The sequence below is a fragment of the Ceratotherium simum genome, chromosome 5 (genome assembly GCF_057802395.1).
Source record: "Ceratotherium simum simum isolate JZ-2026a chromosome 5, ASM5780239v1, whole genome shotgun sequence".
In the NCBI taxonomy this organism is placed as follows: Eukaryota; Metazoa; Chordata; class Mammalia; order Perissodactyla; family Rhinocerotidae; genus Ceratotherium; species Ceratotherium simum.
The window spans coordinates 91,194,504-91,220,538 of NC_141904.1; the positions used below are offsets into that span (position 1 = coordinate 91,194,504).

Here is a 26,035-nt window from a genome sequence, read left to right on the forward strand (position 1 = left end):
GGCCCTGCTGTTCTCCACGGAGGGCTGCATCAGCCAGGAAGGTGCAGTTGGTGCCGGGGGGAGACGTGGACGAGGTCGAGATCACCTCTGAGGTGTACCCCCGGCCCTCCGTGGCAGCAAGGCCATGGCTGCTTCTCGGGTGCACTGGCCTCTGCGGCAGGGCCTGCGTGTTGCGAGCGTTAGCAGCCCCTGGAGGCCAGCTCCGTGCCTGTGCACAGGGCTCTGTGTGGTCAAGCACGTCTTTGAGAAGCCAGCATCTGGGTGTCTGGGCAGTGACAGGATGCTGGGAGGGGCTCACTGGGTCACACGCTGTAACAGTGAGAGGCGTTCTCCTTGCTCGGCCTTGAGGGCTGGTGTTGGCCTCCGGATCCAGACTGCAGAGTGTGTGTATATGGGGAGGGGGCACGACATGGCTGTGGGCCCTTGCACCATCCTCACTTCTCCACCAGAGTCGAGTGTCGGCTCCTTCAGGCTGGGGTTCTTCTTAGAAACCTGTTCTGGTGGTAGGAGTGTCTTGGCTGTAGGCTGACCTGTTGGTAACGGAACAAAGGGAAAGTGTGTAGGTTAAGATTCTTGTTGAAGAAAGTAAGTCAGGCAAAAGACGTCTTTCAGACAAGGGGTCTTCCAAAACTTTGAGTCCACTCCTTGTCTTTGAAATCTTCCCTGACCACTCTAGGCCCATCCCACTTTTAAAAGAAGATTTTTTGAATCAGGGTGTCTTAGCCTAGGTAGTATTTGAATTTGGGGCCAGATAATTCTCTGTGGTAGGCTGCCACAGGTAAGGCTGCCACTATGGTACAGGATGTTTCGCAGCATCCCTGGCCTCTAGCCACTAGATGCCAGTGGAACTCCCCAAGTCGTGACAACCAAAAATATCTGCAGCCACTGCCAGTGTCCCTCGGGGGCAAAATCACTGTTGTGGAGCGTCTGTCAGATCCTTTCTTCCTCTGTGTATTTGTTCATCAGAGAAGCTGCCTGACTCTCGGAACCATTTTCTGATCTGTGAAATTCAGACAGTGATGCTTACCTGAGAGTTGTGAGGATTTGGTGATAAGTGTCTAGAGGCTTTTGTGCTGCGTGGCGCATGGTGGGTGCACAGAGAGCCAGGTCACGTTGGAGCACTTTCTACCTCCTGGGCGTTCTGCCGGGTCCTGGGGGTGCTGCAGGGGAAGGAAGGGCCTGGCCTCTGCCCCCAGAATCTCAGGCTGTGGAGGAGGTCCACTGCACGTGACTCAGTAGATGCCGTTCGTGATCAAATGGGATGCAAAGTGTGAAGGGACCGCAGAGTTGGGGGGAGACAGCTCCCGGGAAGGTTGGAGGTGGGATGTGGAGGACAGAGGTCAGGACAGTTTCTCGGGAGACTTGATCTTTGACTGAGGCTTGAGTCATGTGGGGTTTTCCAGGAAGGAAAGGCATTTTATTCTGCAGGAGACTGAAGCTTAGAGAGGGGGTGGGATGTGGGCTGTCAAGGGCTCTGTGAGTCCGTTGTGGGATCTGCACTTGGTCTGAAAGCAGAGGGAGCTGAGGAAGGGGTTTGTGCACTGGGGTGATGGGGGCTCCCCTGCAGGACTCTGGGGAGATCACTTGCTGTTCTTGGGAACAAGAGACCAAAGTCTGAGGCCACACTGGTGCCAGGCACTCCTTACGTGTTCTGACTCATTTCATGCCAGATGATGAGACTGAGGCACAGGGAGTGTGCACCCACACAGACGCGCGCGTGCGGGAAAAGACATGTAGTTAGTATACAGCAGGGCTGGAACTCGAGCTCCAGCTGGTCCCAGAGTTCCCCCTCTTGGCCAGGGGTCGGCGAACTTTTTCTGTGAAGGGTCAGATAGTAAATATCCTGGGCTTTGCTGGCTCCACAGTCTTTGCTGCACCTACTCAGCTCTGCCCTTGTCGCCCTAAAGCAGAGGAAGTGAATGCGAGTGGCTGTGTCCTAATGAAACTTTATTTACAAAAACAGGTGGTGGGTCAGACATGGCCGGGGGCTGTAGTCTGCCAGCCCCTGCTCTCGATCACTCTGTTGTACAGTTTCCACCTTAAGTCACATTTTAAAACAGATTATTTTATCAAGATTTACAGACCATGAAATTTACCCGTTTAAAGTGTACATTTCAGTGGTTTTTAGTATATTCACAAAGTTGTGCCACCATTACCGCTGTCTCATTTTAGAAACCTTCGTCATTACTAAAAGAAACCCAGTACCCGTTAGCAGTCACTTCCCATTCCCTGCTGCCTCCAGCTCCTGGCAGTCACTCATCTACTTTCTGTGTCTCGATGTGCCTGGTGTGGACGTCTCGTATAAATGGAATGACACGATAATGTCTTCTGTGACTGGCTGTCACTGGGCACCGTGTTCTCAAGGTTCGTCCACGTGGCAGCATGTATCAGTACTTCGTTCCTTGTCCTGATCAGATAACATTCCATTGTGCGAGTACTCCCCGTTTTGTTATCCATTCATCCGTCGGTGGACACCTGAGTTGTTTCCCCCTTTTGGCTGTTGTGAATAATGCTGCTGTGAACACTCTTGTACAAGTGTTTGTGTGGATGTAGGTGCTCGTTTCTCTTGGGTACACCCCTAGGAGTGGAATCGCTGGGTCACAGGTAACTCTACGTTTAGTTTTTTTGAGGAACTTGCAGACTGTTTTCCACAGCGGCTGTGTTATTTTACTTCTCACCAGCAGTGCGTGAAGGTTCCAGTTTCTCCACGTCCTTACCAGGGTTGTCCATCTTTTCTGTTACAGTTAAGTCATTTTTAAGTCACTTCTATTTTTCACCTGGGCGCTCGTCCTTTTCCTAAGGTGGTTGGTGGAGATGTCAAGATTGGGGACGTGGCCGCTCCAGGCTTCCTGTGCAGGACAGATGCTCAGTGGCCCTGGACAGGCCCTTGGGCATCCGTTTCATCCTTCTCCCACTCCTCAGGTTTCAGTGCCACGTGCGGCGAATTCCGGAGCAGAAGGTCATTGTGTTGCCTGTCTCTGTCCCAGCGGGGGGATTGCAGGGGGCCACAGGTGTCGTCTGGAGAACCCCGTGTCCTCAGGTGGACAGAGATGGGGGAAGGCTGGTGGGCCGGGTTGGTGGCCCTAGGGTGGGCTTGTCAAGGGCTCTCCGTAACGCGTCCCCCTCCTCTAACAGAACTGGAGGCAGTGTGGCATTGAACTTTTTACACCCTGCCCATTAAGAGTCCTGTGTGGTCACTCGGCCCCTCTGAGGTGTCCCTAAATTAGCCCCGGGCACCCCTGGGCAGTGGGGGTGGGAGCCTGGCGAGCCTGAGATGGCCTGGGCCTCAGCCTGGGCTGGTGCACGGGCCCAGCTGGTTGCTGGGCGGCTGGGGAGAGAGTCCCGCTGGAGTGGACTCAGCAGTGAGGCGTGTTCTTGGGGCATCGGGAAAGTGAGGCAGGGCTCATTCTTTCTGGGAGAGTGAGCCAGTGGCACAGGATGCCTTATGCCCCCGATGATGGAGTGCCAGCCACGTGCCAGGCACTGCTGTAGGCTCTGGGGTACAGCCAGACAAGACACAGCCCTGCCCTGGTGAAGTGGGAGAGACAGGTGATAAACATCCAGCCTGGCGGGAGTGGCAGGTTCTGTGAACAAGTAAGGAGGGGAGAGAAGGGGGCCCCTTCTGAGGAGGCGAGGACATCTAAACAGAGGCCTGGAGGAAGTGAGAGGGGAGCCATGGGTGTGTCTGGGGAGACCGTCCCTGGCAGAGGGAACGGCGAGTGGAAGGGCCCTGAGGCAGGGACTCGGGCTGCAGGAACCTGTGCTGGGGAGCGGGGGAGGGCCGGACATGAGGGTCTGGGGTGTGTGGTCTGGACTTGGAGTTTTGTCTGTGTGAGACAAGGACTGTCTCGGATGCATGGAGGAGTGGCGGGCTCCTGCGTGTGTCTCGAAAGACCCAGGAGAGGAGAGCAGGTGGGCAGTGTCTGTCGTGGCGGCTCCTGAGGTGGGGTCAGTACCCAGTCTTCCAGATGAGCACGTGGAGCTGCAGAAAGGTCCGGCTGGTTGCTCGGAGCACACAGTGGGGGCCACGGTTGGTGGAGGCCCGCCCAGCTGCAGACTACTGTTGTCCTGTCTGCACGCGGACGCTCAGCTCGGTGGTGCCCCAGATGCACCAGGGCGGGAACAGCAGGGCCCCTGCACAGCGCTCCCCACGGTGGGTCTGGGGGTGACTGAGGAAGTGCAGCAGGGAGCTCCCGGTGCTGGGGGGTCCGTGCTGGGCTCCTGGTCTCCTCCTCAGAGCTGAGCTGGGCTCCAAAACCCGTGGGAGGTGCTGTCTTTGAGCTGATTTCCACTGAGCGCCTGCCTTTGGGGCAACTGCCAACCCATTGCACAGATGAGGAGACTGACCCAGAGCTGAGCAGCTTTCCCAAACACACACGTCTCCAGGGCCGGGTCTGCTAGTGTGAAACCCTGTGCTCTCCACCGAGTTCTGTCGCACGGCCACGGAGCAGTTTTGTGCAGAAGATGCGGCTGATGTGCGCACAGTCCAGCGTCATGGCCCAGCAGGTGGGCCAGGCCCTGCAGCTGGTCCAGGGCGTCCCCTCATGTTCGCTTTCCATCGCCCGATGGACTCGCTCGGAGGTGATTGGTGGTGGAGGACCAAAGGGGTCAACAAAGCTTGTTGGAGGAACAGTTCACCACGGGGGACAGTTTTGCGTTTGCTCCGTGTGTCCTGACGCTGTAGGGAAGGCCAGCAGTACGCGGTTCTGTGTAGATGGGGGGCCTTGGGAGGGTGAGGGGGTGCTCACCGTCTTCGGTGCCATTGCTGTCAGCCCAGCGACTCTGTTCTGAGCCACCCTTGGCTCAGGGCCAGGCAGCCCCACACAAATGGATCTTTCATGGCACTGGTTCTCAGACCTGTCATCTTTTTAAGTTTTTGTCAGCAGAACCCTCCTTCCAAATGAAAGCTTCTGTATGGAACCAGGATGTATAAATCAGAGAAGAGCACAGATGCTCCTTATCGGCGGGGGGAGACAGGGCGAGGCCACCCCGAGGCAGCCCCACCCCTGGGCCTGGCATCTGGGGGAGCACCGTGGGCATCTCCCCACCACCAGGAAGCTGCTCCCTGGGCGGGAGCGTCAGGGGTTGTGAGCAAGGTGTGAGGCAGCCTCTGGCCAGCCCAAGCCCCACGGGCTTTGGACAAGCATAGCAGCCCTCAAGACCTGGTTGGGGGCATTTTGTTGCTTCCAGAAGAAAAGCTCAAAGTCCCTGGGATACTCAGGGCCCGGCCAACAGGGTTGGTGGGTAGCATGGGCTGCGTCTAGTGGAGGCCAGAGGCCTCAGGTGCAGGAAGCCAGTCCAGGAGGCTGGTGGCAGCAACCCTACTACCCCTTCTGCTGCGTCCCAAACCCCAGCCCAGGTCCCACATGGAGCTGGCAGCTTCACAGGCCCGCATCTCTGCAGGGGGGTCTGGGGCAGAGGGAGCAGGTGTTCTCACCTTGAGAAGGCAGAGGGGATGTCAACTCACTGGGAAAGGTTCTGCAATTTGGAAGTGTCTGGAAATGGGGCGGGGGCCGTGGTCAGGTAGAACACCTCCCGTCACTGGAGTGTGTGCGAGCAGGGCTCTCGTGAGGTCACGGTCAGGACGTCGGCTGGGGCTGCATCATCCCAGGGACTGGGAAATCTGTCAGTTCACGTGTGTGGCTGGTGGCAGGAGGCATGAGGTCGTCTCCACGTGGGCCTCTCCACAGGGCCGCTCACAGGCAGGGCAGCTGGCTTCCCAGGGGGAGAGACGGAGATGGAGATGGAGAGTGAGGTACACACACGCGCGTGCACACACATGCATATGCACGAGAGCCCCTGCCTGCCTTCCTTCCGCATGGCTGTGATGAAATGGGAAACAAAACAAGGAACAAGCACCCTCTCCCTCTGCTCCGGGCTGCCCTTCCTCACCACCCGTGGCTTGCTTTCCTTCAGGCTTCCTGAGGATGGCCTTGGAGAGTTGTCCAGCTGACAGAGGGCTGTCTGCACCTTGTCCCTGTCCCCTGGGGAAGAGGACAGCACAAGTTTTTCCCGGCCATTCGGGTCTTCTGTCACTTATCAGCACAGGAGGCAGTGTGGCGGGCACTGATGCCCACTTGGAATTGCTGGACAGGGAGCCCACTGTCCCTCTAGAACAAAGGGTTTACATTCAGGCAGCTGCAACACACATTGCTGGGAGCTACCTGCTCTGGGTCTTATTTGCTGCTGGCGAGAGCGCGGTGGAGATTGGGTGCTGCCAGGGGATGCTGGGTGGACCCCCTGGGACAACGGGCCTGGGTGTTCGAGGAGCAAAGTAGGGGCTCTCTCCCCCCTTTTAAAATAATAATCCATCACTTTGTTGACAAATTGGTTATTTTTTCTGTTGTAAAGTTGTGACATGCACACAGAAGACACACACAAGATATATATTGGCACACATATGTATGTGTGTGTATACAGTTCACAGATTCACATTGCAGACATCTGTATTCACCACCCAAGTCAGTAAGTGGGACATTTCCAGCAGCCCAGAAGCACTCGCGTCCCTCCTGACAACAGCCCCTCCCCCGGGGGTTCCCGGTGCCCTGACTTTTGTGATGGTCATGTCCTTACTTGGCCTCCCAGTCTCCTTCACCGGTGGGCACCTCTCGGATGAGGTGTTGCATTTTGCCAGTTTTTCTCCCTTCATGTGGATTGTGATGCATGCCCTCTTTGGGGACTGGCTGCTGGGGGCGGCCAGGGCACCTGCGTTCCCGTGGCTGTTTAGTGTCCCTTGTGTGGATGGGCCACATTCATCTATTGTCCAGTTGAGACACACTGGGCCCATTCGAGCTCGGGGCTCCGGGAGCGCACCGCCCCAGGCCGTGTCCACCACTTCCCTGGCATCTAGAAGAAGGAGCAGAACTTCTGGCTCAGAAGGTGCCCTGACCTTCCTGAGCAGTGCCGCTGTGCCTTCTACAGGGGAGCACGTGTGTGTGCCAGGTCCTGTGCTGAGCTCAGGGGGGCAGCGTCCCCCCAGGCATCTCAGCTGCAGACTGGCCTGTGCTGTGGGGGGGGCAGGCTGCCTGGAGAGGATGAATGGGGAGGGAGGCCTGGCCAAGTGTGTGGAGGGCGGTCAGAGATGCCCCCCTGCGTCAGAGACACGGTTGCTGAGAGTGACCGTTGGTCAGACGTTAAGCACATGGAGCGTTCCAGGCAGGAGGAGTGTGTGCAGAGGCTTTGAGGCGGGGGTGACCCGCCAGCTCAGCTGCCACAAGAAAGTGCCAGAGACTGGGTGGCATGAGCAACAGAAGTTCCTTTTCCCACAGTTCTGGAGGCTGCAAGTCCCAGGTCAGCGTCTGGCAGGGTGGGCTCCTGGTGGGACCCCTCTTCCTGGTGGCGCCTTGTCCCCTCATCCTCACATGGGGGAGAGAGAGCTCTGGTGTCTCTTCCTCTTGTGAGGGCACTAGTCCTGCCGAGTCAGGGCCCCACCCTTATGGCCTCATTTTGCCTTTAGCACCTCCTCACAGGCCCTGTCTCCAGACACAGCCACCCTGGGCGTTAGGGCTTCAACATATGAATTTGGGGGGCCACACCATTCAGTCTGTAACGGGGTGAGGGGAATTTGAAGAACTGGAGCATGGAACAAGGGGTGAGGTGGTGTCTTAGTTATCGGTCGTTGTGTCATAAACCACCCCTAAATTGGTGGTTTAAAATGAGAATCATCAGTTATTTACTCAAGATTTCAGTTTGGGCAGGGCCCGGGGGGACAGCTCCTCTTTGCCCTGTGTGACATCAGCTGAGGCCTTGCTCACAATAGCTGGCAGGTTGGTGCTGGCTGACAGCTGGGAGCTCAGCTGGGCTCATGGCCGGGGCCTTGGTCCTCCTGCCCGTGGCTCCGTGGCCTTCCTCACAGCCTGGTGGCTGGTCTCTAAGAGTGAGAAAGCACAAGTTGCCAGTCCTTTCAAAGGTTGGGCCTGAGCCTGGCAGGAGTGTCATTCCTGTCATTGTAGAAGTCCAGGTACAGCTACTGGCCGTTTATATCATAGACCTCATCTTTTGTGGGGTGTTTTTGAATACAAATGATGGATATTTAAGGCATACAACATGTTTTGATATATAGATCTGTAGTGAAATGGTTGCTACAGTAAAGCTAATTAACATGTCCATCTCTATATAATTGTTTTTTTCCCATGCTGCAAGCACCTGAGATCTCTTCTTAGCAAATTTCCAGTATATGAAGCTGCATTAACTCTAGTCATCGTGCTGCACATTAGATCTCTGGACTTATTTATCCTCCCTCACGGTGACTGTGTGCCCTTTGACCGCCCTCCCCGCATCTCCCCCCCACCTGGCCCCTGCTGACCACACAGACCTTGTCTTCTCTGGGCCACACGCTGCAGGAAACATGCCCCCTTTTGTGTTGGGCGTCACCTCCTAGGCTATGTAGCTCCTTGTCCTTGAAACGCATGTTGGCCGGCTCTTGCCCCAAGCCAGCACAACCTCAGATGGTCAGACACGGGGCGGGAGCACACCAAAGCCGAGAAAGTCAGGCCTAGCTGGAAGAAAAAAGTGGACCATTCACCCTGCTCAACAGAGAAACTTCCCTTGTCCCCCCTTCCACAGCAAGCCCTTCTCAAATTAGTGGGCAGAGTGGCTGCATTTGATGACTCAGAAAGGTGATGTGTGGATTTCATTAGCTTGGCGCACTAAGGTATTGATGGACACCACGAGCTGGTAGTCTTTGCTAAATGTGAAGGAAATGAACCCTGAGAGTGCCTCCTGTGCCCCACCCCCTACCCGGGGTCCCTGCTTGCTGAGGTTATTTTTCTTTAGACGCAAGTGATCCTAGCCACCAGCTTTCTGGTTGGCTGTTTCAGCCTCCCGGGGCGGCAGGGAACTGTTTTTACCAGAGAAGCCTGTTTGTGAATTCGTGTGCACTCTTTTCCCTGAGGTGAGCCATTTGCAAGATCAGATGTATGCATTTTCCACAAAGAAACTGTTACCGAACCAGAAGTGGGTTTGCTCGCCCATCGCACAGCAAGCCAATCTCTGACTCGGGGTCTAGTGGAAGAAAGTAGGAATTGTATTGGAAAGTGCTGAGCAAGGGGAACAGGCAGCCAACGCTGTAATCCCGAACTCCCTGAAAAGGTACACACAAGGGTTTTTATTTGGGGTTTTAGGTGGGGGACGGGGAGCATCCACGTGGCCTTGGGGGTGAAGTTTTAAGAGTCCTCTGCAGGCACGACTGTCTTTCATATTTCATCATGGGTCGCCTGTGCAAATTCGAGAGGGTTCTACGTGTTGCGTGCGGTGGATTTTTAGTCTGTGACATCTTAAGTTTGCAATCAGTCATTGTAGCTTATATCTTCCTGCTGTATTGAACCTCTTATTGATAGATGATGCCCTTCTTTGTCTCCTGTAAACTTTTGATTTAAAGTCTATTTCGCCTCATATTAATATAGGAACCCCAGCTCTCTTTTGGTTACTATTTGCGTGGACTATCTTTTTCCACTCTTTTGTGCTCAACTTTTTTGTGTTGTTGTGTCTACAGTAAGTCTCTTGTAGACAGCAAATAGTTGGAGAATGTTTTCCTATCCTTCTGCCAATCTGTCTTGTGATTGGAGAGTCGAACGCATTTACATTTAAAGTAATTTCTGACAAGGAGGGACGAACCTCTGTCATTCTGCTGTTTGTGTTCTATACGCCTTATAGCTTTTTTTGTCATTCCCGCATGACTGCCTTCTCTTACATTCAGTTGACTTCGGGTAGTGAACATTTCAATTACCTGCTCATTTTCTTTTGTGTATATTCTATAGCTTTTTTCTTTGTGGTTACATTGGGATTACACTTAACATCCTAAAGTTGCAGCACTCTAGTGTCCATTCACACCAGCTTAACTTCAGTAACCTACAGAAACTCGGCTCCTGTAGAGCTCTGACTCCACCCCACTTCCGTTATTAATGTCACAACATTACGTCTTTAGGCATCGTGTGTCCAAAAACATGTACTAATAATTGGGTTTTTCATACTTTAGTCTCTTAACGTAGAAAACAGAAAGGGGAGCTACGCACCAAAGTTCCAATAGCCCTAGCTTCTGTAATCGCTCACGTGCCTGCTTTGCCCAGAGAGCTTCATTTCTTCATAAGGCGTTGAGTTACTGTCCCCTGTCCTTTCGTTTCAACCTGAAGGACTCCCGTCATGGGAGGGCAGGTCTAGTGGCAAGAACTTTGGTTTATACGGGAATGTCTTAATTTCTCCCTCATTTTTGAAGGACAGTTTTGCCAGATACAGGATTCTCGGTTGGATTCTTTTTTCCTTCAGCACTTTGAATACATCACCCCGTGCCATCTGGCCTCCAAGGTTTCTGATGAGAAATCTGCTCACAATCTTCCTGGGGAAGAGACGACGAAAGCTCTCTTCCTCTCAGCTTTATAAATGCTGGTGATGTCCCTTCTCGAGTCTTATGCAGCAGAACGCTTTCCTATAGTATTATAGTATCAGATGTAGGATCATTTTGAGACTAATCAGAGTTTAAGGAAAAGCAATTGAATATTTTAAGTGTAGACATTATGAGGTCTTTAAAAGCCAAAAATTATTAGTTTTTTAATTTAGAAATGAAAAGGCCACTGAAGCATCCTACAGATTTTCATTTCTAATAAAGTAAATATCACTCTCTAATGTCCCGCATAAGAAAAAGGACCCCAAGGGGCTTTTTATTTAAGGGTAAAGGGGTCTTGAGACCAGACACTGAGAAAACCACTGTGGGTCATCCCCTGCCATGACTGGCCCATTTCTTGCTCTGACCTCATAAGGAGCCACTGTGATGGAATTTACAAATCCCTATATAAGTGTCTGGCCGGGCCTAGGTTTTTGGTCCTTTTAGCGGAGGAAGCACGTTGGTGGTGACCTGTAGCGCTTGGACTGTGGTTAGCTTGTTTTCTTCATTGTTAGTACAGTTAGTATAGTGAGTATCGTTGGTACAGTTAGTATAGTTAGCATATTTGGTATAGTTAGCATATTTGGTATAGTTAGCATATTTAGTATAGTTAGTACTATTTGTTAGCATAGTAAGCATAGGTGGCATTGTTAGTATCATTAGTTAGTATTAGTTACCATACGATAGTTTTGTTTGTTAGCATAGTTAGCGTTGTTATTATTGTCAGTGTAGTTAGTGGGTCACCATGCTTCCGGACCGTGCGGCCACCGCTGCTATTGACGTGCCGCCCCATATTAACAACTATGAGTTCATGGAGACCGTGGGTGAGGGGGGCTTCGGCACGGTGTGGTTAGCCCGCCACATCCCGACCAGGGCAGAGGTGGCCGTTAAAGTCATTGAAAAGAAGCAACAGACCCCCTCCAGAATCAAGAAACTATGCCGTGAAGTGCAGATTCTGAAGGCTGTGAATCATCCGAATATCGTTCAGTTGTTTGAGGTGATTGACACTGAGGAGTTGTTACTCCTCGTTATGGAGTACGTTCCTGGAGGAGACCTGGATAGTTATATAGAAACCCACCGCAATGGCTACATGACAGAGGAAGAGGCCCGCGTGATGTTCCGGCAGTTGGTTTCTGCCGTCCACTACTGCCACCGGAAAGGCATCGTCCACCGGGACCTGAAGCCGGAGAACATTCTTCTGGATGAGGAGCTGAATGTGAAACTCGCAGACTTCGGTCTGAGCACTGTGTTCCTGGGCCGCAAGCTGGGGTCCTTCTGCGGTACCATCTCTTACACCGCCCCAGAAATCTTGCTGCACTGGAAGTACCACGGCCCCCCCGTCGACGTCTGGAGCCTCGGTGTCGTGCTCTACGTTATGCTCACAGGTTGCCTGCCTTTCCCAGGAGAAGATGTGGGTACACTGACGAGACAGGTACTGAGAGGGCAAATCCAGTTCCCTTATCTAGCCTTAACACCTGACTGTATTCAACTCCTGCGCAGAATGATGACCTTCACCTCCAGCCAGAGAATAACTTTAGAAGATCTCATGAACGACCCGTGGGTCAACATGGGCCAGGAGAAACTCAGGCCTTACAGGGAGCTTCGTTGTGATTACAGGGACCCCTGGGTGATAGAGGAAATGATGAACATGGGCTTCGAGTGGGGCGGGATCCGACATTCATTAAGAAGAAGGCAGTTTGATGAGGTTAAGGTCTCAGAAACCCCTGGAGGAGTTCATCACTGTAAGGTCCCGCCCCCGACCTGTCCCCAACACCCGGCGTTCTCTCCAGATCCTGGAGGTGCAGCCAGAGGTCTCTGCGCCCACTGGAACCGGCAGTCAGAGTGCGCCGGTGCTGCCCACCTGGTTCCGCCAGGCAGATGAGCAGCCTGAAGAGAAGCAGGAGTCAGGGCTGAAGGCCACAGAGCCTGCCAGTCCCCTCCCCAGCCTGGAGTCGAGGACCGCCACCCCCAGCCCAGCCCCCCAGCGTGGCCCCGGGGCCTTCCTCTCCACCCACGGCCCCGGCAACCGTGGTGGAGCCCCAGGGAAAACCAAGTGCCCCCACGGTGGGTGCGGCAGCGGAGACTCCGCCGACGCTGGGCAGCCTGATGGGGCGACCCCAGCCTCTCCCTCTGGCCCCAGCCAGGGCCGACGGGGCGCCGCGGGGAGATTCCTAAACTTGATAAGTCGGTTCTGTTTTTGCCTGCCCGGCAAGAAGCATGGCAAATGCAACAGAGTGAAGCCGCTGTGATCTGTGGCAGGGTTCAGATCACAGACTGTGGGGAGGTCAAGCCGCCCTCCTGCAGTTGCAATGGAGAGCAAGATGCTGAGCTCCAGGGAGGCTGGCAGCGTGGCGTGAGAGGTTGGCCAGAGGCTGGAGGCATTCAGCTGTGAGTGGGAGCAGGGCAAGGAGTCCAGGCCGTCTGTGCACGGACGTCCGTTGGGAGGGTTTGGTCCACTGGATGACGGAAGGCTGAAAACTGCTGCGGCGTTCTCTGGCCGGGATTCAAATCACAACAGTACCTGGCACCTCCGTGGCCTTCAGAAGCATCGTATCCAGAACACTTGGTGAACTTAGAGGATGGCCTGGAGGCGCCTGGGGGACACGAGGAGAGGCCTCCCTAGCTGCAGGTCTGCTAGACCGGACTCTTCTTCCGGGGGCACTTCGTCCCTCCCCTGTCCTCTCCGTCTCTTCTTCCATGTTTGTGGGGAAGAGGGACGGTTCTTGTAAAGTACTTGGTTTCCCAAGTCTTGTAATAAACTTGAAGCTCCAGAAAGATGTGTCACAGAGATGCTGTTTTGCATCCTCCCTGCACAGGATAGGGCTGTGTGTGCTCCAGTGTGAGAAGCGTGTAGTGATGTAGTGCCTGGAGTTAGTCAGAACAACTAAATGGGAAAGTGACTTAGAATTATGATGCTAACTCTCAACAGCAACAAACGTGGTTCTGAAGGGAAAAGGCTGTGAGCCGCATCAGAGGGCAGAAAGGCAGAAACTGGGTACTGACATTACCTAACATTCTCAGAAGGACCAAGGGAAACTTCTGATCCTGTGGCCTTGATTAACTATAACCAAGAGATCCGTGATAGCATAACCATGTCCCGTGAGGCAGCCTGTGTGGGGCATCAGAGAAGTGGCATGGGTGTGGGCCCCCAGAGCGGCTTCAGGGTCGCTTACAAGTGCAGCTGAGTTTTCTGACTACAGTGCAGGCGTTGGGACTTTCCACTGTGAGGATTTCTCCTGTTTATAACAGTGGCACAGAGCAGTCCCTCTAAGAGTCCCGCCCGAGGTATGGGCTGTTCAGCCAGCTCAAGGTTCCAGGGGATCTCCAGGGGCAGCCAGACATCCTGGGGGGTCCAGAGTGAGGGTCCCTCTATCAGGGAGCTTCTGCATGGGCTCCTAAGAAGCGTGAGGAATGCCCAGGAGGCCCCTGGCTGCTTCTCGCGGGGCTGGGTTGCAGCGTGTGCAGAGTTTTCAACGTGCTCACGAGACTTTCCCGGGTGGGTCCCAGCATCTGGCCAGTCAGAGAAGATTTTCCTACTCCCTCTGAGAGCAGGGCCAGGAGAAGTAAGAAGAGGGCTGGGGACGGGCTGGGAGTCTTGTCACGCCCCCTTCACGTTCCCCGTTTTGGTTTTCTTGACACTAAACAGCCCGATGTGTGGTCAACCAGTGTTGCTCTCCTTGAAATCTGTGCCTGGCTCTCATTCCCTTCAGGGCAAGTCCCAGTTCCTTAGTGGGCTTTCGGGACCCTCTGTGACCTGTCCCCCTGCGGACCTTTTCACTACCACCCCTTCCTTGCACTTTACTCACACTGAATTGTTCAGTCTCCCACAGACACTCTGCCCATGAGGTTACTCTGTGGGAAGCCCTCATGCCGGGCACTTGGCCAAACTCCATCGGGCTCCCGGAGATGAATCAGACATAGATCCCGCCCGAAGAGCACGGTCCAGCTGGGAGACAAGACAGGGACCTAACTGTAGTACAGACAGCTGTTCACAGGTAGAAAGGAAGGACCTTCACGGCACAGCACACGCTCACCTGCTGCTGGTGGTATCAGGACAGCGTCTTTGAGGGAGGTGGTGTCTAGCAGGGCCCGATGTGTGGCTCTGACCACAAGAAATGGAGAGGAGGCATTCCAGACCAGAGGAAGCTGGAGGGTTAGGCACATACAAGAGAAAGGTGGGGAGCGAGGCTGGGGAGTGGGGGCTTGTACCAGCACCCCTTGTTCTAGGACCACTTCCCACAGGTGCATTTTGCATTTTAAATATCCTCCATCTAGGGTCTGGCCTCATGGCTTAGCAGTTAAGTGCGCGTGCTCCGCTACTGGCGGCCCGGTTTCGGAGCCCAGGCGCGCACCGATGCACCGCTTCTCCGGCCATGCTGAGGCGGCATCCCATACAGCAACTAGAAGGATGTGCAGCTGTGACATACAACTATCTACTGGGGCTTTGGGGAGGAAAAGGAGGAGGACTGGCAATAGATGTTAGCCCAAGGCTGGTCTTCCTCAGCAAAAAGAGGACAAGTGGCATGGATGTTAGCTCAGGGCTGATCTTCCTCACAAAAAAAATAAATATATAAATAAAAAATAAAAAAATAATAAAAATAAATAAATAAATATCCTCCAGCTCACGGCCTGGAAAGCAGTCAGCTCCAGTAATAGAACCCTCTGCTAATGAGACTTTCTCCTCCTCTTCTGTGAGCTTTGGGCCCTGGCTGGCTGGGCCAGCGGCTGCCTCTGATCTCCCTCTTTAGCCCACACTCAGTTCCACAGGAAGGGCTGTGGGTTTGGTTCTAAGGAGCAGGGGATCCAGGAGCAGGGGAGTGACATGATCGACTTCCATTGGAGAAGACGCTTCTGGCTGCTCGTGCACAGTGCGCTCTGGGAGGGAGAGACCCTCAGAGTTGGTAATGGAGTCCCACCAGCGATTTGCCAGCAAATCTAATGAGAAGCAACCACCGGCCCATGATTTTCAGCAGGTTACTGAAGTATGAATTACTTAATGCAGTTTGTCTGATGGACCATTTTTCATAAAACTTGAACTCAGGGCAGGGAGTGGTCGGGTGGAGGGAGGGAACATTAAAAGGGGTGTGGCAGAGAGGTCCAGGCGGCTCCCAGTAGCAGTGTCCACTTCTCAGAGCAGCCGAACAGCTGACTTTTAGCTGGACATGTGGCCACCCGAGACTACAGAGCTCCCAGCCTCCTCTGCAGCCCGGCGGGGAGTGTAACCGAGCTCTCCCTCCAGGCTGGGAAGGGAGCAATTTGTGCGGCTTCTAGGATATTTCCTAGGAGAGAGCAGTAGGCCCCTCCTTCTGCTTCTCCCTCTGTCCTGCTGCTGGGAGCACAAGCTCTGAGGCTGGAGCTCCGTCCTGACCCACGTGGATGAGGGCAACTCCCCTGGGATGACAGGGCAGCAGGGAGAGGAGCCTCCTGGAGCAGCCCTGCCGGGCCAGCCCCGGACCGTCTGCCTCCAGACTGAGCGTGGGGGCGAGGCCACCTTCTCTTGGCCACCCTCCTGTGGGAGCCCTTTGTTACAGCGGCTGAACCTGACCCTGACCAGGACAGCAGGCTTCGGGGGGACTGTCTGCGGGGTTCCCTTGGGTCAGGCTGCTCCCAGGGCCACAGCTGTCTGAAACTTTCAGCCCTCCTTCCCGTGGGGTGACAGCTAAGCTCAGCTCCAACCCGCTCCCCTCTCGGGCGCTTATCTGGAAATCTCACGCGTGAAGGTCGATGCCCCCAAGTAGACAAGTCTGGAGCTGGTATCTCCCAGGGCGTCCTCTCGTTCTGTCCTCCCACACCGTGCACCCCCCACACTCTCCCAGAGGTGCACCTTCTTCTGAAATAGGCTGGGCTGACTTGTTCCTGGTTAATATCTGTGTGTTCTCATTAAATAACTTGTGGAACAGGCCGTCCCACGCATGGTATAACTTGATTATTGCTAGAAAGAAGAGTTTGGAACTGACAAGTTCCTTGCTACGCTGACAAGTTTAAAAGCTGAATTTGAAAAAGCAATTTCCAGTCACCGTGTGAGGGCAGAGACAGATATTTAGGACTTCGAAGGGGTCTGGTCTTGTCCGTGTAATTTCTGATATGCCATCTGGTGGAGCCTCCTAAGTTTCCGGGGACCTTGACCAAAACCTAGCTGCAGACTAGTGCAGCAGGGACAGTACTGCTGTGGTGCCCGCAAGTGTGTGACATGGGAGGCGGGACTCAGCACAAGGTGCTCTGAAGACAGACTTCTACTGCAGAGATAAAGGGGCAACCCAGAAATCACAAGGGGAGAAAGAAAGATGGGGCAGTGGGCGGGACCTGTAGATTAAAAGCTCATTTCACCCAATTGCAATGTGTGAATATTACTTGGATCCTGATTCTTCAAACACTAACAGTGAAAAAAATCATGACCTTTATGAGACAGTTGGGAATTTGAACTCTGACTTGATATTTTATGACTGAGGAATTGCTGTTAGTATTTTATTTATTTATTTATTTCCCCCAAAGGCCCAGTAGATACTTGTATGTCATAGCTGCACATCCTTCTAGTTGCTGTATGTGGGACACGGCCTCAGCATGGCTGGAGAAGCGGTGCGTCGGTGCGCGCCCTTGATCTGAACCCGGGCCACCAGCAGCAGAGCGCGCGCACTTAACTGCTAAGCCACGGGGCAGGCCCCTGCTGTTAGTATTTTAGATGTGATAATAGTATTGGGGGTACAGCGTTTCTATAGATGAGTCCTTATCTTTTAGAGATACACACTGAAATGCAGGTGAAATGATAGGATGTCTTGGATTGTGTCAGAATTACAGGGATGGGTGAGGTTGGCTGAAGGAGCAGGACTGGCCGTGGATTGTGGTCACGGGACTGGATGGTCATGGGGCTTCGTTGTTTATACTCTTCTGTCTGCGGTTGGGAATGTTTGAGATTCTCCACTGAAAAATTTTTTAGTTTTGTAAAAGGTGGTGGATAGGCTCTAATATGACAACATCCCACTAGGAAAAAGTTATTTGCTTTTGAAATTCTCTCTCAACCCTTATCTGCTCCAAGAGAAAGGGTCGGGTCGATCGTGTCTTCGATATTGTCTGGGGCTCGGTCATCTCCCAGTTGAACGGTGAGAGCAGGCCCTGGGCCCTGAGCCTCTGGTGGGAAACAGTCTGCTTGTAACTTGATGGTATCCCTTTGTTTCATTGTAGTTATTTTTTGGCTACTTCTATTTTGGCAACTGATGCTGGTTTTTTATTTACCGAAGTGACAAAGCTTTCTTCTTAAGTAAATATATGTAAACATCTTGATTTAAGGACAAATAGGAAATAGTACGTGTGGTACTTAGATATTGTAAGATTTTTTTAGGGTGGTAGGAAATGACAGAAGTTTGGGAGGCACTGATATAAGTCACAGGCAACATTTTCTTATCTCATTTTATCCATCAGATAGACAACCGTCTCACACACATTTGGGGTCCCTTCCATCCCTGAGGGTCTCTGTGTCCAGGGCAAGACGGTCTGCTCAGGCCATCGCCACTGTCTCCCTGAATTTCAGATAAAGCACTTGACACCAAGAGAAGGGGGCCCAGTGGGAGGGAGTGGAGACAGACCACACAGAGAAGGTGGGGAGGCCCACGTGGCCCCCAGGCTGGATCCCAGACACCATCCATTACCAGGTTCATAGGCAACTGAAATGGGGGAGGGGGACAAGTTTAAGGATAACATAAAGCAGAAAATCTTAAATGGGAAGCTGTTTTCTCCATCACTTTGTTTCCCATTGGTTCTTTTCTGCTATCGAAATTTCCTGACTGCTTTAAATTACAGGTGTCAGCAAGCTGTGTCCACCCAGATTATTTTGTTAGGCCTGTTTGTATGTTTGCATTTTTGTTTGTGTAATTAAACTTTTTTTTTTTTTTTTTTTTAGATAATTGTAGATTCACATGCAGTTGTAAGAAATAATAGACAGGGATCCCATGCACATTTTTCCCAGTTTCCCCCAGTGGTACATCTTGCAAAACCAGAGGACAATATTGCAGCCAGGACACTGACATTGATAGAGACAAGATACAGAACATTCCCTTCCCCACAAGGATTCTCATGTTGTCTTTCTATAGCCATATCACCCCCCACCCCACCCGGCCCAGCCCTCACCCCTGGCAATCACTCACCTGCTCTCCATTTCTATAATTTTACCATTTCAAGAACGTTAGATGAATGGAATAATATAGTATGTAACCTTTGGGGACTGGCTTTTTTCACTTAGCATACTTCCCTGGAGAGTCATCTGAGTGGTTGCGTGTATCAGTTTGTTCCTTTATTGCCAAGTCGTATTCCATGGTTTAACCATCACCCATGGAAGGACCTCTATGCTGTTTCCCCTTTTGGGTTATTGTGAGTAAAGTTGCTATGAACATTTTATGTACAGGTTTCTGAACATAAGCTTTAATTTAACTGGGATAAACGTCCAAGAGTGTGTATGTGTGTTTTTATTTTTTTTTTTATATTTTTTTTTGTGAGGGAGATCAGCCCCGAGCTAACATCTGCCAGTCCTCCTCTTTTTGCTGAGGAAGACTGGCCCTGGGCTAACATCCATGCCCATCTTCCTCCACTTTATATGGGACGCTGCCACAGCATGGCTTGACAAGCGGTGTGTCGGTGCGCGCCCGGGATCCGAACCGGTGAACCCCGGGCCGCCTCAGCGGAGTGCGCACACTTAACACACTGGCACCACCGGGCCGGCCTCTGTGTGTGTTTTTAATGAATTACTTGCATTCAACTACAATCAAGATGTTTCACCTACAAATCCGTGTTACTGATTTCTCCTCAGTCATCAGAAGATCTGGAAAGATGGGGCCATAGGACTCATGATCCTAATGGGCCAGAGTGCTTCAGTCCCTAATACCCTGCCCAGTCCCTTTGATTTACCTGCTGGGCAAGGCTTTGCCAATTTAAGTGGGCAGAATTGGAGCATGATGAGGTATCATTTAAAAAAATACACACACACATTTTTGTTTGTGTATGCATACAGTTTCTCTGGAAGTATACTCAAGCAGAAAACACAGTCGTCTGTGGGGAAGGGCACTGGGTGACGGGGCAGTAAGAGGGAATCACTTTTACTACGAGCCCTTTTGAGCTTCCTTAAACTATCTGGATTAACTACTCAAAATTTCCTCACAGATACCCCCTCTGGGGCTGCTTTTTCCATGTAACGCTTCTCTTTCTTCGGAGAAGAGAACCCATGGGAACGTCCCTTCCCAGAGCTCCTGGTTCCACACAGGAGAAGGGAGAAGACCCCCCTCCCAGTTCTGAGATCTCTAGAGATTTCCCCTAATGCACACATTCCCTGATCTGGGGCCTTCCGGGTTTGAGGGTGACCCCAAAACACTGCCCATCACCATCCAAAACCAGATGACCCCTGAGGGGCAGGCTCAGACCCACCTGGGTCTCTCTGAAGCCCAGTCAGGTGTCTCTGCCCAGCCCAGGGACCACCTCCTCCAAGAAGCCTTCCTCAGCCTGATTGAAATTCAGCTTCTCCCTCCTTGTCAGGCAGTGGCATCAGTGTGTGCCTTCCTGATTACAATTCAGTGCACACTTCCTGGACCCCTTCCGCAAGAGGGCCTGTGCGCCCTCACCCCGCCCTTTCCTGACCTCCTGCTAGGCTGGGCCCTCCCTTCCACAGATGAACATTCTAACAGCACTGTGCACATGGTGCTCACGGAACCCACCCCTCATGCCATTCATGACAAAGACAACTACACACCATAGAGCACAACGTGTCCACACGTAGCTTTCTGCTTGCAAATGAATTCAGTGATGCTGACTGTTCTCTCTGTTTTGGGGCGGCAGGGGTAGTAGAGCGTGCGCTGGCAGTGTTGGGGCCCTGAATGTGCACTTGTGGTAACCTCCCTACGGCTTCCGGCAGACAGTGGGTGCAGCACAGAGAACACGGGCTTTGGGATCAGAGATCTTGGCTGAGTGATCATCGGCCGACTCAACCTCTGTTTCCTCTGGAGAAATGGGGGTCAAAGCACCTCCCCGGAAGATGTGAGGAAGTTGAGGGGGAGGAAGCAGCCACAGGGCCCTCGGGGCTTCAGCAGGTCGCTTCCCCTTGCTGAACCCGGGGTCCCTCTTCCGGAAAGCATGGGCCAGCACTCCGCATCCCAGATTTCCCGGGTGCCTGTCCCTCTGCGTGGTGACGGTCGGCCTCTCAGATTGAGCTCACGGTCGCGGGAGCCTGGTGGCCTCCTCTGCGCTGGGCCCTGGCCTGGTTCAACCGCCAGAGGCGCCCAGCATGGCCGAATGAATGACCTCGGGGGTGCTGGGAGGTTCCACATTACCGCTGGAGAGTTTGAAACCACTGAGTAGAGCGTGGAGGCCAGAAAACCGCGTAGGGCTTCCCGCCGGGTCAAGGGGTGCCCCGCAGGCTCACGCGTGTTCAGGCTTTCCCTACGTGGGCGTGCGCCCCATGCCTCTCCCCACCTATGACGCCTGGGGCACACGCCCATCCCCCCCATGTCCCCCGTGTCCTAGGGCGCGCGTCTGATCTCACGGTCCCGCACTGCGTGGTCCGGGGCGCGCGCCGCAGTCCCTCCCTCCGCCCCACTTGGCCGGGGGTGGGGTGGCCGCGAGCTCGGCCCCCTCCGTTCCCGCGCTCGGGCCCCGCCGGGGCCCAGGAAGTGGCCCGAGGCCGCGGCCCTCGCCCCGCCCCCTCCTTCCCGCGCTGATCACCTGCTGGCCCGGCGCGCAGGCGGGGACAGAGGGCGCGAGGGGGAGCGCGCGGGCGGCCAGGCTCCGGGGCACCAGAGGTGAAGCACAGCGAGGATGGCGGCGCGGGGCCGGGGGGTGACGCCGCTACTGCTCGCGCTCTCTGCGCTGCTGGCGCTGGGCCCCAGCGCTGCGGCGGGCAAGCTCAACATCCCCAAAGTGCTGCTGCCCTTCACGCGGGCCACGCGCGTGAACTTCACGCTGGAGGCCTCCGAGGGCTGCTACCGCTGGTGAGGCGTGGGGCCGGGCCGGGCCGACGAGGGAGGGCCCTGGGGCGCCGGGAGGCCGGGCGGGCGCGCAGCAAGTGCACGGCGTGGGGGGGACGGCCGCGGCCCCGGGGGCTGCCCCGGCAGGGCCTGCGGGCGCGCGGCCCCGGCCCGGGCTGCGCCGGGATGCCGGCTGGGCGGCCGGGCGCTCCGCCCGCAGGTCCGCGCGCAGCGGGAGCGCCGGCGGCCACGGCCGGAGCGGCTGGGCGCGCGTGACCTGGCGGCGTGCGCGCCGGTCGCCGTCACCGCGCATGGTGCCGCCGGGGGCCGCCGCGCTGCTCACGCAGAAGCAGAGCCCGCCTGGGCCCGCGCGGCCGTGACCTATGTGTTTGTGGCCTTGCGGGAGGAGGGGGCCCCCGGAGTCGGCCCGACTCGATGGGGGGCGTGCAGTGCTGCGGAGGGCCCCGCGAAGGTCTGCCCTGGGAATGGGATCTTCAGGCTGTAGGGAGAGGAGTGCACTGGAGCTGGTGGGCGAGGGATGGGGGTCCATGTGCTGTTAACTTCCCCTTCTCGTTCAGGACTCCGGGATAGGTGGTCAGGGCCCTACAAAGCCCTAGTCTGGAGACGCAGGTCTCTTGAGTTTATCTAGTGACGGGGGACTCGTCCCTAGCGCCTGAGCGGCGTGGGAATTGCGTTTGTAGGGAAATGTGGAAGGCGTGTGTGGGAATGGAATCATATCCGTTCAGCGTGTTTTGCAGGAACATAAACCTTTGATGAAAGGTCTTGAGGAGGAAACCTTAGGGATCCGTTTTACAGATGAGACGTGAGACGCAAAGGACTGGTTGGTAATTCACCCCCATGTTGGCCTTGATGCTCAAACTCAGCCGTTTTTTGACATCTCCCCTCCTGGCTTCCTGGGGGAACTCAAGAATTCTACCCTCATCGTGGGGGATGTGATCTGGGAAGCCCCAGGAACTAGTGAAACTAGAGGCCCTTGTCTGCCCCCACCCCTCCTCTCACACACGTGGTCGGGGAGACTTGGCTGGGCCCCTGGCGGAGGGAGGTGATGTGGTCCAGCCCTGCCATCCTGCAGACGAGAAGAACTCGGCTTCTGCTTGCAGAGTGGAGACAGCGCCGGTGTGATGGAGGCCTGGCCCAGCCTCCCAGTCCAGACCTTGGTAGAGGTGAAAAGAGGGAGGTGGTTCCTGCACCGCCCCCCCCCAGGATGTACCTTTGTTCTTCTCTTTTTACCCTGTTTCAAGGATGGTTCAGTGTTGAAGCTTAACAAGGTGTGAGGACGTTCAGAGAACCCGCTGTGCGTGTGTGTAAGTTTTAAGTCTGTCTGAATGTCAGTCTGTGTGTATGTGCAAGTATGGGGCACGGAGCTCAGACCAGCATCTTCCTCCTTTGCCTCTTTGCAGCTATTCATTTCCCGGAAGTCTGCCTCCTGAGAACACGGCTTGCTTGCTCTGTCAGCCGATTGCATTTTGGGTTTAGTGCCTTCTGTGCCTGGAGGGTCTCATTTCTGGCTAGACATGAGAGGTTGATCTTTACCTTTCAGTTTTCCATATTCCTGTCTCGGGCCTTGTCTTGTGTGGGAAGATCAGTTGTTAGTCTATACTCTGCACGAGATACACGCTCATTCTCTGGTTGAAGTTGTCTATTTCTTGATATATGGGCAAAAAAGAGGAAACTGGTTATTAAAAACAGGTGGCTTCAAATGAATCCCTTTGGATGTTTTCTGTGCCACTTCCTCTGGGATTCTCTAGCTGTACTTGTTTTTCTGAAGTAACAACCATTTTTTTTCCCTAATTGCGTGTTCTTTTCTGAGAGGAGCTGACGGACTCCGGGGATTTTAATTTACTTGTTTAGCTTCTTAGGAGGAAGGGAAAAACCTCTCCTCATCTCAGATGCCTCAGAGAAGTGCTAAGTGCCTTATAACTCAGGTTGCATCTGATCCATAGTTTTTACTGAACGTGGGACTGCTTATCTTCAGTCTGCTCCGTGGTGTTTGCTGGTTGTGACTTCCCCTTCACTTGACAGGAAAGTCTGCTGTCACTCAAGTACTGAAAACATTTTCTTTGTTTTTAGTAGCGCCGTTGCCAGTTAAGTCAGCTGTTGCTTTAGTTTCTGAAGACCCGCCTCTGGAGACTTTAAGAGTTGGCTTGCAGACAGGCTATATAGCCATAGTCCCCTAAACCTGGGAGGAAATTATCCTCTTCATCCAAGTTCGTTGTTAAGTCTCTGAGATGAAAAACAAAGAAAGTAAAAACGCTCCTGAAGCTTGGGGGAATTTTTGCTCGTCCTTTGAATTTGTGGCCAAACTCCAAGTTTACTGAAATCACCGTATGCCTGCGCCAGTGGCCTTAAGTTTATTTTTCCTGTTTCTTGATTTTATGGCACCAAATAATTGGACAATTTTAGAGCCAGAGGACCCGTAGAGATCCTCTGGTCTAAACTGCCCACCTGTCAGTCTGAGCCTCAGGGAGGGGAGATCTCCCTGCGATGTCCTGTGGGCAGTGGAAGTCTCAAGTTGAGCAAGAGCCCGCGGGTCGCCTCCTGTCCCTCCCCGTCAGGGCCGTTCAGCCTCTGGTTCATTTGCCAGACTCTCATTGAATCCCTCCCGTTGCACCCAGCATTGCTGGTTGTGTGACAAGCTCCTGATTCTTTTCTGATATTTTGTGTTATTGAAAGTGCTCCATAAAGTCTATTTCATTAGGTCCTTTTTAAGGTATTCTTTACATAGAAAATGACGTTATCTAGAAAATTGGTACAGTAGAGAAAAAGAAATAGACCATAATCCTTCAGCTGTAACACAACCAGTCACCATTTGGGTTTCCTTTGAGTCACTTGTTTTCCCCTGGAAGCTCAGACCTGGTATTGGGGCCACCGGGTAACCTCCTTCTCCTCCAGCTACCAGCTAACATTAAAGCCCAAGGATTTTTCTGTGCTGCTTCAGAGTCTTCCTAAGTTCTCAGTGTCTGAGCAGCACTCTGGGGAAAGATGTTGCACCGTCTGTGTATTTTCCCTGCTGTTGAAGCCCCAGGCTGTTCGATTCTCCAGTGGGCTGCCTGATCTTGGAGAAAGTGAGTGTCTTGGGTTGCTTTCCTGGAAGTGGAGCCTGAGACAAGGATTTGGTTGCAGTGGTTTATTGAGAGGGTGCTCTGCTGGGAAGGGGGATAGGGCAGGGGAGATGAGCCAGGGCTGATCCACGTGACCCTCTGGAGTTGTATCACTGTGCAGGTTGTCCTCCAGTGAGACAAGGGGGAGACCAAGCTTTTGAGCTTTTTGACCCACTCTCAGTCAGCCGTTGGCTGCCCCGGGGAAGGGGGTGTTGTGCAACCTCCCAGGCCTCTGGGCGAAGCACCCCTGCTGGCCCAGGGTGTTTGCCTGGGAAGGTTGTAGGTGGAGACTGTGTAAACTGTGAGCTACAGTGCTCCCCCCAGCTGCGTGGGGGGCGGGGTGGGCCTGCCTCGTAAACAGCATCTGGCGGAGCGTCCGCTGCGCACACTCAGTGGAGCTGCCCAGACTTCTCCTCCTCCCTGTGCCTGGAAGTCTCCCCAGGGCACCTCGGAGCTGCCTGATGTGTTTGCCAGGTGTGGTCCTGAGCCAGGTGCACCCTCCCACCATGGCCCAGGCACTTCTCAGCCCCAGGGGTAAGGATTCCTCAGAGGCAGGTGGGACCCCTTTCTCCTGCATGGGCCCCCTGCACAGGGGGGCTTGTCCTTGGAGCGGGCTGTGACCCAGGCAGCTCACATGAGTCTGTGGGCAGAAAGACCCCACAGTCCCTCTGTCCCTGCTGACCAGTGACTGTGGGAGGTCAGAGGCCGGCACCTTCCTGGGATATGTCCCGGGGTCTCTCTGCCTGCCCCCAGCAGGGGGAAGCAGCAGCCAGTCACCCTGTAGCCCTTGGCAGGTGCAGTTGGGGGGAGACGTGGGGTGCAGGGTTTCCTCTGGCTCCTCCAGGAAGCCCTCCAATACTGAGCCGAGTTGGAAGATCATCCAGCCCGGCTGCCTTCTGCTGGCTCACGGACTCAGCCTGTAGGACACAGGCAGTTCTCGGGCTAGAAGCTGGACGGGGGAGGCGACAAGACCTGAGGGAAACTGGAGAATTGGGCTCTGAAGTCAAAAGAAACATTTACCCTGTGGAAGCTTAACCACAGGGGTGGGTTTACTTCAACCAGAGGCCCCCCCCGTTTGCAACTCTGCACCCCATTCGTTGGGCCTTCTCTGACTCTGTCGCTGCAGTTCTGTCCCCCAGTCAAGAGTGTTTTTCCAGTGACACCCCACTCGTGGGCCCTGTTCATCCACGCACACCGAGGCCACCTCTCTCGCCTCCTTCCTTCTGCCAGGGGTCTTAGACCCGTAGGCCTGGGTCGTGTGTTCTCACCTGGGGGCTGTATGTGGTGTTCTTTCTGGCAGTTACAGGGTGGGGCAGAGGTGCCAGCAGCCTACAGTGCCCAGGACGGTCTCGCTGGGAAGGACCATCCTGCGCGAGTGCCCCAGGGGACGAGCACGGGTTGACAACTGTGTGTCCCAGACGAGGCCTGGGGGTTCACCTCACAGACAGGTGATGACTACTGGTGACTCTTCTGTGAGCCAGGCGCCGTTCCAGGCCCTGGGGCCCGTGACCGTGAACAAGCAGGCGAGGCCCTGCTGTCGGGGAGCTTGGTTGTGGGAGTGAAGGTGAAATGAGTGGCTGCGTTTTGCGTGGTGC

General features: G+C 54.2%; 1 protein-coding gene across 6 annotated transcripts in view; it reads left to right on the forward strand.

Annotated features, from left to right (window-relative positions):
* LOC101392669 (nuclear pore membrane glycoprotein 210-like) overlaps nucleotides 1-26,035 on the forward strand; it is a 62,415-nt gene that overhangs the window by 1,969 nt on the left and 34,411 nt on the right. For 4 of the 6 annotated variants that reach the window (XR_015552329.1, XR_015552330.1, XR_015552331.1 and 1 more), the window contains exon 1: nucleotides 21,112-21,342. The exons of the other annotated variants lie outside the window; for them this stretch is intronic. Coding sequence is in view for 1 of the 4 variants with exons in the window: in XM_087431619.1 (XP_087287745.1) it covers nucleotides 21,170-21,342 (173 nt within the window). In the remaining 3 variants the exon portion in view is untranslated. Of the gene's footprint in view, nucleotides 1-21,111; nucleotides 21,343-26,035 lie in introns of those variants that run through there. 6 annotated transcript variants of the gene reach the window in all.